The following is a 19,018-nucleotide window of genomic DNA, read 5'->3' as shown; positions in this document are numbered from 1 at the left end:
CTATAGTAATTATAGTGTCAAGTTTTTGACCTCCAGTCAGTGTTAACAGATGCAAAAATAATCGTTCTTTAGACCAGAGGCTTGCAGATAAATATACATGGCTCTGAGAGAGCCAGTGAGTTTCCCGTTTAATATAGAATATAACACACACACACACACACACACACACACACACAAAACCACATGGTTGGGTCTAATCTCTCTTAAATAGTGGCTTTATATGTGAAAAGTAATGTGTAAATACTTGAATGATAGTTTAGACAGGTATTTTGGCTTTCCTAAACATCAGTTGGAAATAAAGAATACCACTTATAAATGTGATCTAGAATGTCAGAATAAGATTTATTGGTTTTGAAATTTTTAACTAAAACCCAATTTTCAGTAGTCAGCTTTATCAATACAAATATATTTATCTTTTTCCCCTTTGTAGTGTGTTTCTAATTTAACGCCTCTTCTGACAGAAGAGAATGTAGTCCATTAACTGGTACAGTTATTCTTGTTTGTATATGTGTGTGTATGTGTGTATGTATGTAGATATACATGCATGGGTATGTACACATGTACATACACATACACATTTTACATACACACTTTTTAGTGAAATTTTCTACAAAGAAATTATAGCAGAAAGCATAGATAAAAACTTTGGTAAAGATCTATAGGTATCGCATAATTTGTAGAATACTAAATACGTACCAATTACAGTTGAAATCCTCAGGTAATGAGCAGTTTAATACCCAAACTATGTAATACTATACCTGCTAATTGTATTTCACTGAAATAAATAAGAAATTAACCTAGCAACAGAATTCCTATATTAACAACTTCTTTTTCACGTTTGTAATTTGCTATCCTTTTATAAGGTTAATTCTGTTAAAAATCTGATAACAAATCCTTTTTTATAATCAGTTAAAATGGTTTCCAAGTAGATGTTTATTGAGTTTGCCGAGCAGTGTCATTTGCTACAACTAACTGGGTCTTATTAGTGTGACCTTTAAAATGCTTAAAGCTATTTGGTGATTCCTGATTGGGATCCCTTAAGAAAGACAGTTATTTCTCTGATCAGTCAACACATGCAAAAGTAATCTTTCCTCAGACCAGGGACTTTCAGATACTTACAGGTGCCCCGAGAGCCAGTGAGCTGCGTAAGTTCTTACAGTTAGCCTGGTTAGAAAAATGTCAGATCCTGGTTCATTGCTTGGTCCACTCCCACATGCTGCCCCTCAGCTTACTTTATTACCTGTGTTTATATCATTAGGTATTTATTGTTGCTAGATTATACGTTAATATAAACCTGTCCAACTTCACTTAAAAAAAAAACATGATTTCAGTGCACTTTTTTGTATTAAAAACAAAAAGAATTGAACAAAAAAGAGAGAAGTGAGAGAGGAGGGGAGAAAGGGCAAGAGAAAAGAAGAAAAAAGAGAAAACACACAGTTGTCCAAAGTGTTGTATTTTTGCTTTTAATTCGCTTGTCTCCCTCATGTATTTTTACAGTACGATCCTTTTTTTCTCTTATTTCAGTTGCTACTACTAAACTCATTTAATCATGACGTAGAGAAATATATTTCCAGTTATATTTAACAATAAGTAGGTAGTGGGCTGATTCTTGAACCACGAGTGTATCTTAACCAGTCAGTATATTTTGTATCTAATCTGAAAAGTATGACCATGAGATTAATCTCATCAATTCAAAAACCAGTGTACTGGGTAGCGCCCTTTAAATAACTCATAAATTTGGGAACTTACCACATTTTCACATCTTTATCTTTGAAGCATTAAAGATAAACCACTAACTTACCTAATTATTAAAAGAATCCAACTAGTATAATGTCACTATTCTGAGTCAATTTGGCTTTATTTTTTAAATTTACTTTCTTATGTTTTTTGGAATTTGCTTTTATGAAGTTAAAATAAGTGAATGAATAAAGCTATAAACTAGTTTACCCGGTTATCTTTATTCTGGGTAGGTCTTTTTAATACACTTATTTCTCTTTCTGGGTTTTTTTTCCCCTCTCCAGATATTTTGATTGGAAAATAACTCTTCATATCATATCCTCAGTATGTCTTTTCTGTATTGCAGGATGTTACTGGTCCTTGAAAATTTATTCATTTTGGTTTCCATGAATTATTTTATTTTTTATACCGATATTGTAATTATAAATAAACTTTCAAAGCTGCAGAATGGAAGGAAGAGACTAACTTGAGCCATTTTAAACAAATCTGTAGCACTTGGATTATTTATTTTCAATTTAGTTATTAGTGTAATTTGAATGTAGTGGCCATTTATCCTGATTATCGAGATTACATGGTCCACATTAACAAATGTTTACTTTGCTGTCTGTGTAAACACAGTCATTATGTTAGTGTATCTTTGCACGTGAGAAGTAATATTTAACTAAAAGTAAGGTTAAATTTTAAAAATTATAAAGTGTATCTGAGTAATTTGAATGCTTCCAATTTACAATGAATCAATTTGTAATTGATTTTGCTTTTTTCAGTCTGTTATTGTTTGTTAACTTGTTATATAAGTCACCTTTAATGCTAAGAATTTAACAAAGCCTTAAATTTCATTAATCCTAAATCGTACAGCAAAGCACAACTAATAGCTGTTAAGCAATCTGAAACATTAAAAATCAAGGAAAACAAAGCGTTGTCTTTCTCAGTTTCTCTGTCTCTTCTTTCTTTTGTGTCCGTTTATCTGTTTATTAACCCTCCTCATGTATTACTTTATTTGTATTTTGTATGACTATCCAGTCAATGTTAAAGCTCTTAAGATGGAAAGGTAAGTAAAAAACGAAGTTGTGGGACACCTATGCCTGGTGTATGGTATATGCTCTCCCCTATGATATTATGATCTTTGTTTGATTATTTTCTATGTATTCTAAAACCTATCTTGTGTGCATTGTCTAACATTGTGTGATTTAATTGTGATTCTAGTTCTGTGGTCATATATTTTCTTTAAATTCAATAGAAGTAATTTATGCAATAATTATGATTTATCCACCATTGTTTTCAATTTCTTTAAATAATTTATCATAATTCTCAATCTAAAAGGCAAACACTAGATACTTTATATGTTTTAAGCTTTGCTGACTCAAGAGGGAGCTATTAAATTTTGGGTGCTTGCTTATTATGCGTTTCTTTTATAAAGTTTTATAAGAATCCTAAATTACAAAGGCAAGAAAGACCAAGGAATGACATGTAAAGCTTCAATTGGTCAGGCAAGTGCCTTCCATATTCAAATTGTGATGACCTAATGGTAACCAGTGAAGTCTTAAGGAAGCATTTAAATTTTTCTAAGTCCTTGTATCTGAATGAAGAGTAATAATCACGTGCATGTCAAATGGCTGGTCTGATCATGCCAATAGTACAGACAAAATAATTGGGTTGAGTATCTATGGTTATTTTGGTTACAAAATTGGTCACTGGTTACTTCAGTTAATATATTGGATGCTTTAAAACTAGTTGTTGATATAGTAAGTACCTCATCTGTACGAAAAAAGGGAGTTATATTTGCTACAGAAAATAGAGCATATATACCCTAAACTTCAAGGATCAAATACCTACTGGTGAGACAAAGCATAAACTCTTAAAAGCCATATAACATGGTATTGAACATGTAAGAGACACTGCAGTACAATGTACATTAAATGAGGAATGGAAACTGCTGATCGAACATGTAGAACCCATTCCCATAAATTTTCCTATCCCCAGAAGGATTCAGCAAAATTCCTCTCAAAACATATTTGAATGTAAGTGAATGAGAGGGATATCATAAAAATTACCTGTATCCACTAAAATTTACTAAATAAAACATCAGCAGCTTGACTAACACTAGTAAGACATTACTCTTATGATGTATTTCAAACTAATAACCATTCTTTTCAAAAGTCATGGTTATAATAATTACTATTGATCTGTACTGTCTAAAAAAAGTAGCCACAAACCACATATGGCTATTATATGAAATGTGGCTATTACAAATTAAGAAGTGCTGGAAGTGTAAAATACGCAGTAGGTTTTGAAGTCTTAATATGAAAAAGTCAATGTAAAATATCTTCTATTTCATGTCGATTATAGGTTTATATGATATTTTGGATATATCAGGTAAATAAAGTATAATTAATTTGATCCTTTTCTTTTTACTTTTTAGTATGGCATCTAAAACATTTAAAATTACATATCCGAGTTGCATTCTGTTGCTCTTTAGCTGCATTGCTCCAGATAAACAAAACCTTTTGAATTCAGAGGACAGAATTTACTATAAGTTGATAAAATTTTAGGGAAATATTTATGTGAGAAGTGTCTTATTGCTAACATAGACCCTAATATGTCAGCATCCTGCTTCTGCTTGTGTATTTTCAGCAAGGAGAAACTCACTACTTTACAATTAGTGCTCTTAAAAAAATAATAATAATAAAAAAAACATTGATAGCACTAATCAGCTGTTCCTGTATTCAACTAAAATTCAGGCTCCGAGTAACTTTTACCCATAGATTCAAGTTACTCACTTTGGAGCCACACAGAATAATTCAAATCCTTACTCTCTATAGTGACCTTTTTTAACAAAAGCAAGGCAGTCTTTGATCAGGAAATCTGGACCCCACATGTACTACTAATAAAAATCTGACTTTGCATTATCTTGCTTTATTAATTAATCATGTTGTAGTAGTGTTTCCTAAAAGCTATTTGTATCTACTTATCGCATTTTTGTAGTTGGTGGTAACATTGTTGCTAGCATTTGGCCAATCAGGTCCTTTCGATTTTATACAATAGAAATTCCTGATGAAAATACTGCATGGGGCAGAACAAATACAAAGCCCTTTGGCATCCTCCTTGAAACTACCCTCTGTGTTGATACAGATTAATTAATCAGCAAGTTTTGTTGTTCAAAATGCTACATTGCCAAACTGAGTCTCAGTTTCTCCATGTTCATCATCAGAATTTAATGACTTTGTCAAATACCTTGGCAAAGTAGAAATGCTAATGCAATAAGCATTTATTTTATTCTTCATAAACCATATGTTTTCAAAAGAATATCTTTTAATGAAGTCATGGATGGGTACAGTTTTGAGAGGCAACATTAAGAGTCAATATTTATTGAGTGTTTATCATATGTCATATGGATACATAGGATTTAGGGAGAAAATAGTAACCAATATTAACTGAGCATTTATTGTATCTCAGGCAACATTCTAATTTATTTGATTCTCATAACACCCCTGTAAGGTAGATATTCTTCTTATCTTCACGCTACAATAGAGTAACTGGACTCAAAGAGGACAAATAACTTGTGCAAGATCCCCCAGCTACTAAATGGTGGCATCCCAATTCAGTCTAGGTGTTCTCATGCAGGAGCTTAGGCTCTTCGCCAAAGATTAAAAACATTCTAAAGGCCAAGGTGGGGGGTAATACACAGAGTTCACCAATAGGCTTGTAAGAAAGGTTGATACTGGGAACGCTTAAATAAGGCTAGAAAGGTCCTTGGGACAATGTTAGGGGAAGCCTTGACTATAATGTTGGAGTTCAGGCTTTATTCTACTTGTACTTTTTGAATAGAAAAATAGGTTAATGAAAGCCGTGTTTTTGTAGCATACTGACCTGATCGCAGTGCACAGGATGGAACTGGTGACATGAGAAGGAGATTATACCCCTACAAAGAGGTTGTTGCCTTAATTCCTGTGTGAGGACTAGGAGATACGGTATCTCTGGGAATAGAAAGCAAGTAGATCATGGTGAATGAGTTCACAATGATTTTACTAGAGTGAAGTGTTGAAAAATAACATGACTCACATTTTAAGCTTGGATGAGTGAGAAAAGTAGTCTTCTATTTACAGAACTAGGGAAGTTGGTGTTGCAAGCAGCTTGGGGGAAAGATAATGAGCTCCTTTCTAGATATGTTGAACTTGAAGTGAGGTATCAGCTGGCTCTAGGAGAGTCTGTATTAAAATTCAGAAGTGAAGCACCAGCTAAAGATGAATATTTGGGAGGTGTTATGAAAGTTACAGTTAAATTTTGGAAGATAATACAATGCATTTAGTCAAGCAGTATTGCGAAAGAGGCATAGAGACCTGAATGTGAAGCCTTTGAAATTACCATCTGTATTGGATTATATGGAGATAGAGTGAGCTAGATAGGAAGCGTACAAAGAGGTAGAACAGATAAATCTGCCGGCAAATGGACCCATTTTATTTTGACACCCAAGCACTCAATAAAAGTTTTTGTAAATAGTACCTATCATTTTATTTTCACAAAATTATGTGGAACAATGAAGTCGTTCTAATTAAAAATTAGCAAATGCGAACAATTCAGTGACACAGAATAGTATCACATTAAGATTGTTTCGTCTTGATGCTAAAGCTTTTTTTTTTTTTTTTTTTGCTTTTACCACACTTTGAGCAATATGTTTTTAAAGCGTAGAAGTATGTTGATAATACAGAGATGGAAACATCCCTTAAATATGTGTACGATACTATCATTCTCTACTGGTTCAGGAATATGACTTTTCACATTGTGGATGTTCATTAGGATTTAAAAGCAATATTGAAAATGAGTCACTTTTCAAAAGAGCCCATAAATCCTTTCTGGTGTGTGTAAAAGTGCCCGGAAGATAACTGTATACTCATGTTGTATGTGGCAGCTGTGTTCTGGTGAACGGCATTTGATTCTTCACTTCTTCATTAGTAACTATACCTTTAGATACTTGGTTTTTCCTTGAACACTTATCTTTGTTGTCCTCTAGGAGATGCCATTTAATAAAGAGTAAGACTATGGCTGGGAATGTGATGGGGAGCAGTAGATGGGGACCACACTTGATACATGCAGTCATCCAGGCATAAGACACTGAGGGTCGTTCCTGAGTTGGTTTTACAAGTTGGGAAATGGTTGGCTCTGTAAGAAAATAAGATTTCTCTATGTCATCTGTGAATTTTCAGAAGCTATGAGGGAGAAAAAATTTCTTAGGGTGTTACTGCGAAGAAATTGAATACAGGGTAAAGATCAATAGAATGCATATTTTCTTAACTGTTGGAACTTTGATAATTAAATCTTGCCTACTCTTTCGAATATATATTTGATTTACAATGTAGTTTTATTCATCACTCTTCAAGTGGTTTCCTTAGAGAAAAAGGTTTTCAAGTTTTTTGAGACTATGGTCATTATGAATTTCAAACTCAAAGAAAACTGTGATGTTTGTAAGGTTGGAAAACATACATTCAGATTTTTATGTGAAATGTTCTGGGTTCATTCATTTGAATTTTTTTGTGTGTGCTACCAGAGAAAGCATTCCTAAGGCAAGCTCCTGGCATTGTTTGTCTTATGAGAGTGTGCCTGTCATATTTTCCATGCTAAAAATGTCATTTAAAATATCGGGGCAGATGGCTGTGTAGTTTTCTGAGGATAAGGAGACAATTCTGCATTTCTACCTGAGGTTACTGTTACTTGATGTATGAGGCAAATTTCTGAGAAGACATATTTACACAAATGGTATTTATATCAGAATATTTTAAATAAGATCAAATTCAACTTTAGAATATTAACAATTAGCGCAGTCGACTATATGGAAATTGGCTTTGTTGAAAAAACAAAATAACGAATTGCATTATCTTGCATGTATGTTGAGCTCTGATAATGTTACGTGTTGGCCTTTATTTGCATCCTCAGGTACTTTCCCAGTTGTATTTCAAAGCTTTCATAAAATATAATGTGGAAACATAATGCATGTCATTATTTTAGCAACAGGAGGTTGAACAAATGTAATTTGGGGGGTTTATGTTTCTAATAAAAAGTAATTTTGATTTAAATTAGCACTATCTTTTTTTTTAGGCCTCCATTCCTTTGAAGGAATTGGAGCAGTTTAACTCAGATATACAAAAATTGCTTGAACCACTGGAGGCTGAAATTCAGCAGGGGGTGAATCTGAAAGAGGAAGACTTCAATAAAGATATGGTAAATTGGTTGTGATAAAAGTGTGAATGAACTAGGAGTGAAAACGAATAAATAGTTGGAAAGAAATTAGATAACTCAAGTCTCCAACTCGATTCTCAGTGCATACCTTGCCCATTTTGTGATTCTAATGATTTATTACAAATGCAAAGTATTCCTGTTGAACCTTTATTATGAATGCCAAATTACTATGGTATGGTCGCATAGGAGCACTTGCAGATCCTAATAAACAGTTCAGCAGTTTTGTTTTGACCTGTGCAATTTTCAAACTCAGAGGACAGAATGTAATGGGAAAAGAGTTAAATCAAAAGATTAACTGGACATTTAATAAGAAACTCAGCCATTGAGGATGGCTGATGTTTTGTGTCAGTCATGATTTTTGGTAATTTAATGTTTGTGTCAGAGAAGAGGTATTACAAACAATATAAAAAATATTTACTAAAGTTTACTACAAACTAGTTTTGCCAAAAAAGTCAAATAGTACATTAGATGTCTAAAATATGTATGAATTCATGCTGCTTATTTCATGGGAGTAAGGGAATATAACCATGTGGGCTCTTCCCAAACTCATAACATTCTCCTTTCAACCCTGATTAATTTCAAAATATCTGTTATATTTCTCTCTGGCTTGAATAGTTCTGCATCACATCCCTTTTTCCTGACTTATTTCTCCTTCCACATCCTTTTCACAATTTCCTTTTCCCTCTTCCACAGCCATCACCAATGTGGCATTCTTAACCTTTACATATGTCATGCTCGAGATTTCTCAGACACACATCAATGCTAGGAACTTCTCAGCCATGCTTTAAAATGACATTACAAGGCTGTATATAAATTTTAGATTGTAGGTATGGGAAGCAATAGGAAAACTATTTCCACTAATCTTAGTTCTCAGTGGTAACAATTCTGAGTTCCTGGAGCTGCCCGAAATCAGTCTGTTCTCCCCATGCATGGGGTTTGGTGGCCTTGCCAACTCAGCTCATGGAAAGAAAGTCAAGAAGAGGTTTTCCAAGATGCTGAGTTACACCTACCTCTCCTTCATGTCAAAGAAGAAACCCAAGGGTCCCGAGGTGAAAAAGAACACTGCTTACCTCTTGGGCTGTTCACAGACTCTGCCCTATAGCCGTCACCTGGCATGGGGAAAGAAATGAAGTGGGATTTTTGTTATTGGTTTTTTGGTTTTTGTCCTCAGCCTTAGGAAATGTCGCAGACTTTTTAAAATAAGGAAGGTCTTTCACAAATTATAAACGTATCTCTATGTTATATTTTGTTAAACTAGTAACTGACACATCTCAGATAAAAATGATGTTCCTCTGAAAAAATAATTCTTCAGTTGTGTATAGTGGTTTAAATATGCATTGCAGATGTAAATAGGTACCTCTGAGTACTATGAATGATTACACACAAATACACATACATGTGACTTTTAAAAAAATTGTCTAATATTTGTTATCTTAGCTCATCAGACTACCTTGAGGGCCATGCAAGGTGAACCTCTGCAAAAGAAAGTTTTCATATACTGAGTTCAAAGAAAGATAGGACACCAGAGATGGAAAATCACCTGGTCACATGTGCTGTCCTGTTAAACTGGCACTTATTCAAATAATTTTATTTCAAAGTAAATAAAATAAAAATATTATTCTTGGAGTTTAAAAAACTAAATGCATTCTGAACATTGTAAAAATAATTTCCCTAACCTACATTTTAATACTTATTTGATTAGAGTTTTTAAAAACAACACACATTAATGATACATTTGTAGAAATTATTTGCAATATTGACAGCAATCTAGCACATCATTTTTTACTAACGCCCTTATATTTGTCATAAATTTGGACATATAGGTTATTTAAAATAGATGATTAGCTAGAAATTAGTGTACATTTAAAACAAAACACATTCACTTAGGAGTGAGTGTGGTAAAATTTTAAAAATAGTTGCCGTCTCACACTCACACATCCACATCCAATATTCCTGCATGGGCTGATTAATATTATAAATGACAAGTTTAGTTCACTTCTCCAAACTTGTTTAATTTCTAGATATGCCCTAAGAAATCAAAGCCACTTGATGACTTGTGTGAAACGATGAAATAAGTTACAACCTGATCTTCCTACACGTGCCCCCGGTCAAGTGTGGTCCTTTTGAACTAGATGGGAGGAAACTTCCTCCTTTTAAGAGCTACAGTAAACCACTTAAAAGAAAAAAAAGAACTATGAGCACAATATCTTAGAATAATAGTCCTGAAAGTTTAAAATTGGAATTTTTTGTGTGTGTTTCAGTAACATGTCTTATTATCTCTGTTAACGATGTACAGCTTTTTAAAAACCAAAATGAAGACTGTACTTGTTGTTTTTAATCAGAGTGAAGACAATGAGGGTACTGTAAAAGAATTGTTGCAAAGAGGAGACAACTTACAACAAAGAATCACAGATGAGAGAAAGCGAGAGGAAATAAAGATAAAACAGCAGCTGTTACAGACAAAACATAATGCTCTCAAGGTATTAGAGCTAAAATTATAATATACCTTGCCTGTGGGTTTTTTTTTCTTTCATGTGTAGGGTAAATTATATTGTGCATCAATAAAATCTGCTTAAGAATCTTAGTCCCCAGAGATACGTTTTTTTCCTGTTTCAGTGTGTGTGCTTTATTTAACATTTTTGAGTGGTGTCTTTGATTTTGAAAGATGTATTACTTAAAAATTTGTGGGTTTTTTGCTTAGATTTTTCTGGGTAGTGATTGAAAAAATAGTAACATGCTTCAGTCACAGTGTTTATACATTTAATTTTCTAATACAGTTTTTTTTATGATATTTTTACTTCTGTCTTGCAAAATCTGGTTAACTGCCAGAATAACCAATTTATATTTTTTCAGGTTTTCTGCTTCCTATAGTTTACTGATTTTACTTAAAGTAGGTCCAGTCTTTTGGTAACCTAATATGCATTTAGTAAGGCCTGGAATTCTACTTAATTTTTTTCAGTGAACTTCATTTTGCCTTTAAGAGAGTCGCTCTTTGCAACTGACTAAGCATCTACAGAGTCTAATTTCATTTATATAGGAATCCTCAAAAAGAATCTTAATGTCCTTGAAGAAAAACTGGCCCTCTCATATTAACCAGTGGTAGGGGATAGCTTCAACCCCCATGTGATTCACATGGCTTTGTGCAGAAAGGAGAGAATAGGGTTGTTGTTGTTGTTGTTGTTTTTCTATAATAATAATTAGGAAGTTCTTAACATGAGACTGGACATGTGAAGAGTTTTGTGAAATAACCTTTTATTTTTTTAATGTGCTTTTCAATATTCCGTATTGGCATGCATGGCTGATTTTCTAATACTGTTAATTGCCGAGCTTTTCATTGTAAATCACTCGTATAGAGCTATGTAGCTATGTGGGTAGATCCACCTACTAGGTGGATGGAGTCTGCTTTCACTATGCAAATAAGAGCGTAAAACCTTTCCCCATATAGTCAGACAACCAAATAAACACTGCTGAGAATGTAATTACACAATATTGTGCCTGCAAGGAATCCACAAGGAAAGTCTAATTGGCCAGCAGGTGTTCTGAAGGTAACTGCTGATACATACAGTAAATAGAAAAGGCCTCTTCCTTGAGGGAGTGCAAGAGCAAGCCATAATGTGCTCAGAAAAATCAGAAAGCTGTGTAATTCACACACTTCCAACTGTGACCAAGCTTTCAGAAGCATCTACACTGGTCATATGATGATACGTGTCCTACTGAACAGCAGTGTTTAATGGTTATCTGGCATATCTCTAAAGAGATCTATATAATGTCTCTAAATATCTTTACACATTACACAGCACCTTGTGCTTAGGGAATGAGAGGAGTTTCAGATTTTATGACCACAAGCCCTTTCTCTTGGCCAAGATTTGAATCGTGTCACGAAGAAGACATGGCTCAGCTCTCGTTCGCGTGGCTGTATCTTGGTACCTTTGAAAAAAGCAGCATTCCATCTGGCTCATCCCAGGCATTTATTACCTCCACAGGAGGTTTAGAAATTCAACTAAAAATGTAAACGGCAGTAAATTTTACATCCTCAGTTTTAAACCAAATGGAGAACGAAATTTAGATCACTCTTGCAAATAAATATTAAAAGCAGTTTTGAAAATGTATTCCACCTGCCAAACTACACCATCAAATTCGGTAACTATATTATCCTTCCAAAGGGCTCCAGTTCTAGTCCTTATGAAATACTTCAAAGAAGGTCAGAACGTTCCAAAGCAATGAATATTTCAGCAATTCTTTGATATTCATTATTTTCTTTTGCTCCAGTTAAATCTGTACATGAAACCCTAATTGCTACTGTTCTGAAGAAATGAAAGCTGTATTCTGAGCTCTTATGTTCCCTTGTGTTACCATATAATGGCATTATAACAAATTCTATTGATCGGGGAAGACATTGGGCGAGCTTGTAAGGAACAAGATGATTAATTTCCCCCCTTTGTTGACTTATTAAGCAGTTGCCCTTATTTATCTCATCTGGTTGATTGGAAGCCATGCACTTTCCCTTTTCTTTTTTAACTAATTCATCATTTTGCATTTGGAACATGAGTTGATATAATAAAAAAAGTTGGCCATGCAAGCCTCAAAAGAGAAAGCATTTTTGTAATAGTTGTCATTTTCATGTACACTCACAGATATATCTTTCACACTTCTCTCTATCTATATATATATATAGAGAGAGAGGGAGAGCTCAAAGCAATTTACATGATAACTCAGATGATTTTATATTTCTAATCACAAAATATTCACGGCCTATGAAACTTTTTGCAGGGGTTTCTAAAACCGTGAATGTAGTTGCTTGGCTATGTAAACTTAAACTTTTATTGACGAACCCGGGGCTGAAGATCTAAATTTTAGATTTTTTATCTGTTTTAAAAGTCAAATGTAAACTCATTAAATGGGCGCAAATATCTAGTTAATTCGTTTGTATTCATATACTAAACTGTTTCACATAGACTACATGATAATATAGTTGACTCATTTACTCAATTCAATATGAGATTTCTCAACAAATTTGAACATGCCAGGAGACAATACTTTATGTGGGTTGTCCAGTTTTCTTAGCTTTGTCTTAGTAGGTCCTGCCACACGAATACCTCATTTAATCATCTATTTGTATATTTAGCATTTAAATGTGAATTTAAGTAAAGCTGTACAAGAAGATGAGGGATTCAGTATTTTTAAATAACTGCAGCCAGAAGTGTCCTATACATATATATTGATATTGTAATAATATCTGCACCATGAACAGGATTTGAGGTCTCAAAGAAGAAAAAAGGCTCTAGAAATTTCTCACCAGTGGTATCAGTACAAGAGGCAGGCTGATGATCTCCTGAAATGCTTGGATGACATTGAAAAAAAATTAGCCAGCCTACCTGAACCCAGAGATGAAAGGAAAATTAAGGTAATGTTGTTTTAGAATGTCAATACTAGATTTTACTGCTACAGTTTAATTTCTTTACCTTAACATGGGTGGATGATATTTGAAATTGTTGCTGTTTCCTCTTTTAGCGTGCTCTCTGATTTGCTGCGTTTCCTCGTATTGTGTGTTGTTTTAGTAAATGTGCTGTATTAAGTGTTTTTCAATTGACCTATTGTTGAATGAATAAAATGTTTTATTTTTAGACAATGTAAAATGAGTTAAGCAATGTCGTATGTTTCCTGGTAAAATTGTAATTGACTCTGTGTATCTTTGTTCCAGATGAACAAATGACTTATCGGTATATGGACGGCTTCTTTCTCATGTTAGCACATTCATTTCATCAGAGCATCTTCACACATCAGTGTCAAATCTCTGTAGATTTATTTGCATATTGTCTGAAGATGTTTTTTTTTTCCTGTTATTATTTTACACTTTTTATTTTGCTTCATTCTCTGTTGAGTTCCTCAAAACTTTTAAAAAAGAAAATAAATAGCCACTCACCCTCTAAATTATATTCTATGTGGATGGTCCCTAATCAGTAATGAGTAGTCACTTCAGTTTGGGTCAACCCCCAAAACACTAGAGGAATTGAGAAGAAAGAAAAATGTTAGATCAATTTAAATATTTTCTTAGGGAGCATATCTAAAACTGAGCATTCAAAGGATAACTGAAATACCGTTTGGATTCTTGGGTGAAGATGACAGTGATGGCTTCCATATTTGTAAATTACGGGAAATGACAATAAAATGACAACAGCCTAGGAGATTTCTGAGAGAAGTATGTGCTGCTTGCAGGTTGGTTGATGTGGTTAGCTAACTGCCCTGGGCCCTGTATTGGTTTTGCTCAATAGGAAATTGATCGTGAATTGCAGAAGAAGAAAGAGGAGCTGAACGCAGTGCGTAGGCAAGCTGAGGGCTTGTCTGAGGATGGGGCCGCAATGGCAGTGGAGCCAACTCAGATCCAGCTCAGCAAGCGCTGGCGGGAAATTGAGAGCAAATTTGCTCAGTTTCGAAGACTCAACTTTGCACAAATTGTGAGTTGTTACTGGCAAACCCACGTATGTGTTTGCAACTACTACTCTAATAACAGAGGCCAACTAACAGGAAAAGACAACCTGGGTGCAATTTCAGGCTTCTAATATGCATTCTGCAAGTGAGTAGCTTGCCCTCGCTTTGGGCTTCGGCAACAAGTAGAGGTTAAGTTTTCAGATTAAAAACACAAGAAATTAACAGCACGGAGGAAACCGCCCCTTTATCAAAAATGAAAACTACATCTTAATTTGTTTTGCCACATCATTTTTTTCATAACATTGGCAATGCGAATTTGTCAATTGATCATACATTTACTTTATTTCAGTGTCTGATCCAAAAATATGTATTGCTTTCCTGAGACCATCCCATGCTAATTTTACTTTCTTAATGTATACATAGTAAACAATAAATCTCTTGTGAACCATCTTCTTCTATCAGCTTGCATAAGAATCTTATGTCATTGACTTCAAGAATAGTAGTTTAGTCCTTGTATCTGCCCTAGCTACTTAATGGGTTAAAAGGCTTTTTAGACTTGGCTGCCTAATAAGATGGCTTATAACTGACAGCAGATTGGATAATATCAAATATTGTGACTACTGAAATATTACAAGCCAAAGGGAAAAGGAGCAACTGTTCTTTTAAACAACTGAATGGAAAGTTTGTGATTTTATTTTTAAAAAGGCAATTCATAATCATAAGCTTGGTCTTCATAGTTCTTTTTTTGGTAATAAGGTATAAACCATAGAATTTTTGAAAAAATATTTTTGTTCCTATTCTGAGATACCATAACGAGAAGAGGAATGGTTACTGCTATGTGATTTTGCAAAAATAATGCTCCTCACAAGACAAGTGTGTCAAAGTCTGGGAAATAAGGATTTATTATTCGGTTGGGTTGAATCACATGAAACCCACAGATACTCCATCATTTTTGATCTATGTAAATGACAATTTCGCTGTTTTCAACCTTCAGATGAGACTTTTTTGGGAATTTCTTATGGGTTGATTCCATTTAATTTGGCATATTTAAAAAATATGCCTTAGATGACGTAACTTTATTTTATAAGTGTACAATTTTGTTAATGCTGCTTATTAACCAAGGGAAAACACACTGCATATTATTGTTGATTGTATTTACACATTAGAAAAATCCATGAATACGCTGCCTTTGATGAAACCCAGTACCCTAAGATTTAATAGCCACTGAATATTCTGAGAAATTGGAAGAAGTAATATAATATATTGCGACTATATTACACTTGAAGTCCAATTCCAGCTGATTGCACATTTCAGCCTATTATCCTTCCTGTTAGATGTTATGAACATAATATGTCATAAATCACTGAAGCTTACACTAACAGAAAGCCTGTGTGTATGGATACAAAATGAATTGAAAGATTAAGGCAACCATAAAGAAAATTCAAGTAAAATATTTTCTCTCAATTTAATAGATCATTCAGGGACAAGTCTCTTGCTTTGATTTATCTGACTACTAACTAATTTCTCCATTCCAATTTTCCCATATCTTGACAAATCATATATGCAGGATTAATTTTTTTTAGAACCTGGTCCAGGTAAGTTATTAACATTTTATAGTTAAATAGACACAAGATCAAAAATCTACACAAACCAACCACTCAAAATGTCATTATGCCTTCATACATAAAAGGACTCTTAACACGTATTTGTAAAGTGTAATGGTGGTTGGTAAAATCAAGTAAGGATTTTTTTGAACCAGCATAACATTTTAAAAATCATACTAAAATGCTATGATACATTTCCTCTTAAAGTTTCTTCTTGATTTTATATCTGAGAGATCCAAAATTTACAAGGTGCCTGGGATGGGGAAATATTTTTACGTGAACTCTGGTTTTCTGTGATGACAGAAGCAATAACAATACGTATGAAGACTAATCAATTTAATACTACAGTTATATTTGGCTTTGAATTTTAATTAGGACTAAAAGGTGATAGAGAGGGAGAGATCCAAGATGTATCTTTTTATTCCACTGATTACTCATATATATCAAAAAACTGATTTCACATGTCTGCAACTTGGTTAGAGTCATCTTACCCAATTTTCATACACTGAGGCCATTTGAGATTAGCCATGAGTGAACAGCTTAACCAGGAGTTATGTTTGGAATAATCCTACAGTGGCCCCGATCCTGGACAGGTAGTCATAACTTCAGTATTCTTTCTTTACTGCTCCCTGGTTCTTTTTCTCTTGCTCTCATCTTTCATTCTCCCCAATGTCCCTTTCTGTTCTCTCTAGATGTAAATTCCAGACTTTGTTTGATGCAGTGATTTTCAGTTAGTCTTTCATATCTTAGGAGTAGCAATTCAAGATTGCAGGTGGTACTATAAAGTGCCTAACAGTTGAGAGCTGTGTTCAAAATGTGAAGTTTATTTTCCTTATTTCAGAGATAAAGGCTCAAAAATGGACTAAGCAGTGCACACTTTGTGCACTTCAGGAAATATGTCCATGTCAGAGCTACATATGGTCATAATAAAGCTCAGACAAGGCCTAGAACTTTGAGGGAACCATCAGGCAGCCCTGAGCCAGACAGGCATGTAGACCAAAGCAGAGTACCAAGGGTCACCAGATGATGGTCCTCAGGACAATCCGAGAGACCATAGAGAAGGGAAAACAGATTGGGAGGAATCCGAGTATTCAGGAGGTTGAAGCCCCAGTCCTAGTTAGGAATAGAAGACATTTCTAATATGCTTCCTGTTGTCTTGAGACCTGGCTGCTCATTGAAGACCAAGTGATGATTGTAAACTGAACATAAGGAATTTCTCCGTAGGATGTTTCGTAACACCTGTGTGGTCTAGTAAAAAGGCCACTTTCTGGGGTGAACCGCCCAGAATATGTATCCCAGTTACTCTGTCTTCTAACTGTATGCTCATGGGTAAATATCCCTCAGCCTGATTTCTCTCACCTGTGCCATGGAAATATGGACTTTTGTGATAATGAAATATGGCGGTATTTGTAAAACACCTGCTGTATTATAAGGGCTCAGTGGCTTAAAATTTTTTTTCTTCTTCTTTCAGTTGATACTGGAATAGGGACATGATTTTTAATTTCTTTTATATATATGTGTGTATATATATATATGTATATATATATATACACACATATATATATATACACACATATATATATATAATATAGAGAGAGATTTATAATTTTATTAGCAACAGATAGATATATTTTGTTCAATGTAGGTTACAGAGTAGATTCCATAATCCGTGAACAGGTAGTTTTATGTAGAGTCACAAAGTATTTGCAGGAAATTTCATGCCAAGCTGGTGATTGTACCCCATGAAGGCATAATTCCCCATAAACACGTCCATAATACCCTGTCTAAATTCCTATATCCTACAGAAAGGTAGAGAAAGAGGTAAGAAAAAAACCGAAGGCTTTGAAAATTTCTTAATGGAAACTTATGTGTAATTTTTATTAAGCATAATTGTAGCATTTGAAAGTTAATCTCCCAGAGATCAAGATCATGTAGCCAAAAAATTGCACAAAGTACCACCACAATCCAGGGCTGGTGTGGAACTCCTAAGCAAAATTAGGTCACAGACTAAAATTATAATGGTTAAGAAAAAATTCTTTTCATAAATTATATTAACAGATGCCAAAAAATAAAAGAATGCACATCTGAGGAAATTAGACATAAGAGAACAATCAGGAAAGGACATTAAAATAAGTGTTTATGGAGTGCCGGGATGGTTCAGTTGGTTGAGCGTCTGACTCTTGATTTCAGCTCAGGTCATGATTCCAGGATCGTGGGATGGAGGGAGCCCTCCGTTGGACTCTGTGCTGAGCACGGAACCTGTTTAAGCTTCTCTCTGTCTTTCCCTATGCCCTTCTCCCCCACTTGTGTGCTCTCTCTCTCTCTCAAAAATTTTTTAAACATAAGTGTTTAAACTTTTTAAAGTGTTGTATTTTTTTAATGTTCAAAAATATTTTTAAAAAGAATGGAATGGAATTCCTACAATAAACGCAAACCATTTTGCATAGGGAAAAGGAAGATTGGAAATAATAACAGGTCCAGAGATTAAAATATAATTACTAAAATAATAACCCATAGAACTTTTTAAATAGTGGATTCATTAGAGAAGAAAAATGAATGCATTAATTGAACGATGCTGAGGATAATTTTGCTTTGCTGAAAATACTGGTAGATGCAGAGAATGGAATAAAAAACTCAAATATATGCCTGAAAAGATTTCCAGACTGAAAAAGTAGAGAGCCTGGGAAATAGAGAATATTTTATATAAATGACTGACATTTAACAAAATTGAATAAATCTCACTTTACTTGGGTCCTCAGGTTGAATAAAGGTCAGCCAGTCTGGAGTGTGTACGAACAAGTCACACCTAACTAGGTTTGAATGAAACTCAGAACAGCATTGATGAGGAAGGTATTATAAAAGCTACTGAGGACCAAAGAAAGAATACCTACGGGGTGACAAAATTGACCGTAGACTTTTCATCAACAATAGATATTAAAAGACAATAGACTAATACCTTCATGTCCTGTAAACTGTGACTCAAGAGTGAAGACAAAATATTTTCAGACATGCAAGTA

At 34.1% G+C, this 19,018-nt stretch overlaps 1 protein-coding gene across 18 annotated transcripts in view; it reads left to right on the top strand.

Annotated features, from left to right (window-relative positions):
• The window catches only part of DMD (dystrophin), a 2,138,536-nt gene that overhangs the window by 940,907 nt on the left and 1,178,611 nt on the right, over positions 1-19,018 (top strand). For all 18 annotated transcript variants that reach the window (XM_058713880.1, XM_058713888.1, XM_058713887.1 and 15 more), the window contains 4 exons: positions 7,828-7,950; positions 10,311-10,448; positions 13,220-13,372; positions 14,241-14,423. In XM_058713880.1, the coding sequence (XP_058569863.1) occupies positions 7,828-7,950; positions 10,311-10,448; positions 13,220-13,372; positions 14,241-14,423 (597 nt within the window). The remainder of the gene's footprint in view (positions 1-7,827; positions 7,951-10,310; positions 10,449-13,219; positions 13,373-14,240; positions 14,424-19,018) is intronic.

This window comes from Neofelis nebulosa, chromosome X (genome assembly GCF_028018385.1).
Source record: "Neofelis nebulosa isolate mNeoNeb1 chromosome X, mNeoNeb1.pri, whole genome shotgun sequence".
In the NCBI taxonomy this organism is placed as follows: Eukaryota; Metazoa; Chordata; class Mammalia; order Carnivora; family Felidae; genus Neofelis; species Neofelis nebulosa.
The sequence above is the reverse complement of the archived record's forward strand: the minus strand, read 5'-3'. Positions and strand labels throughout refer to the sequence as shown.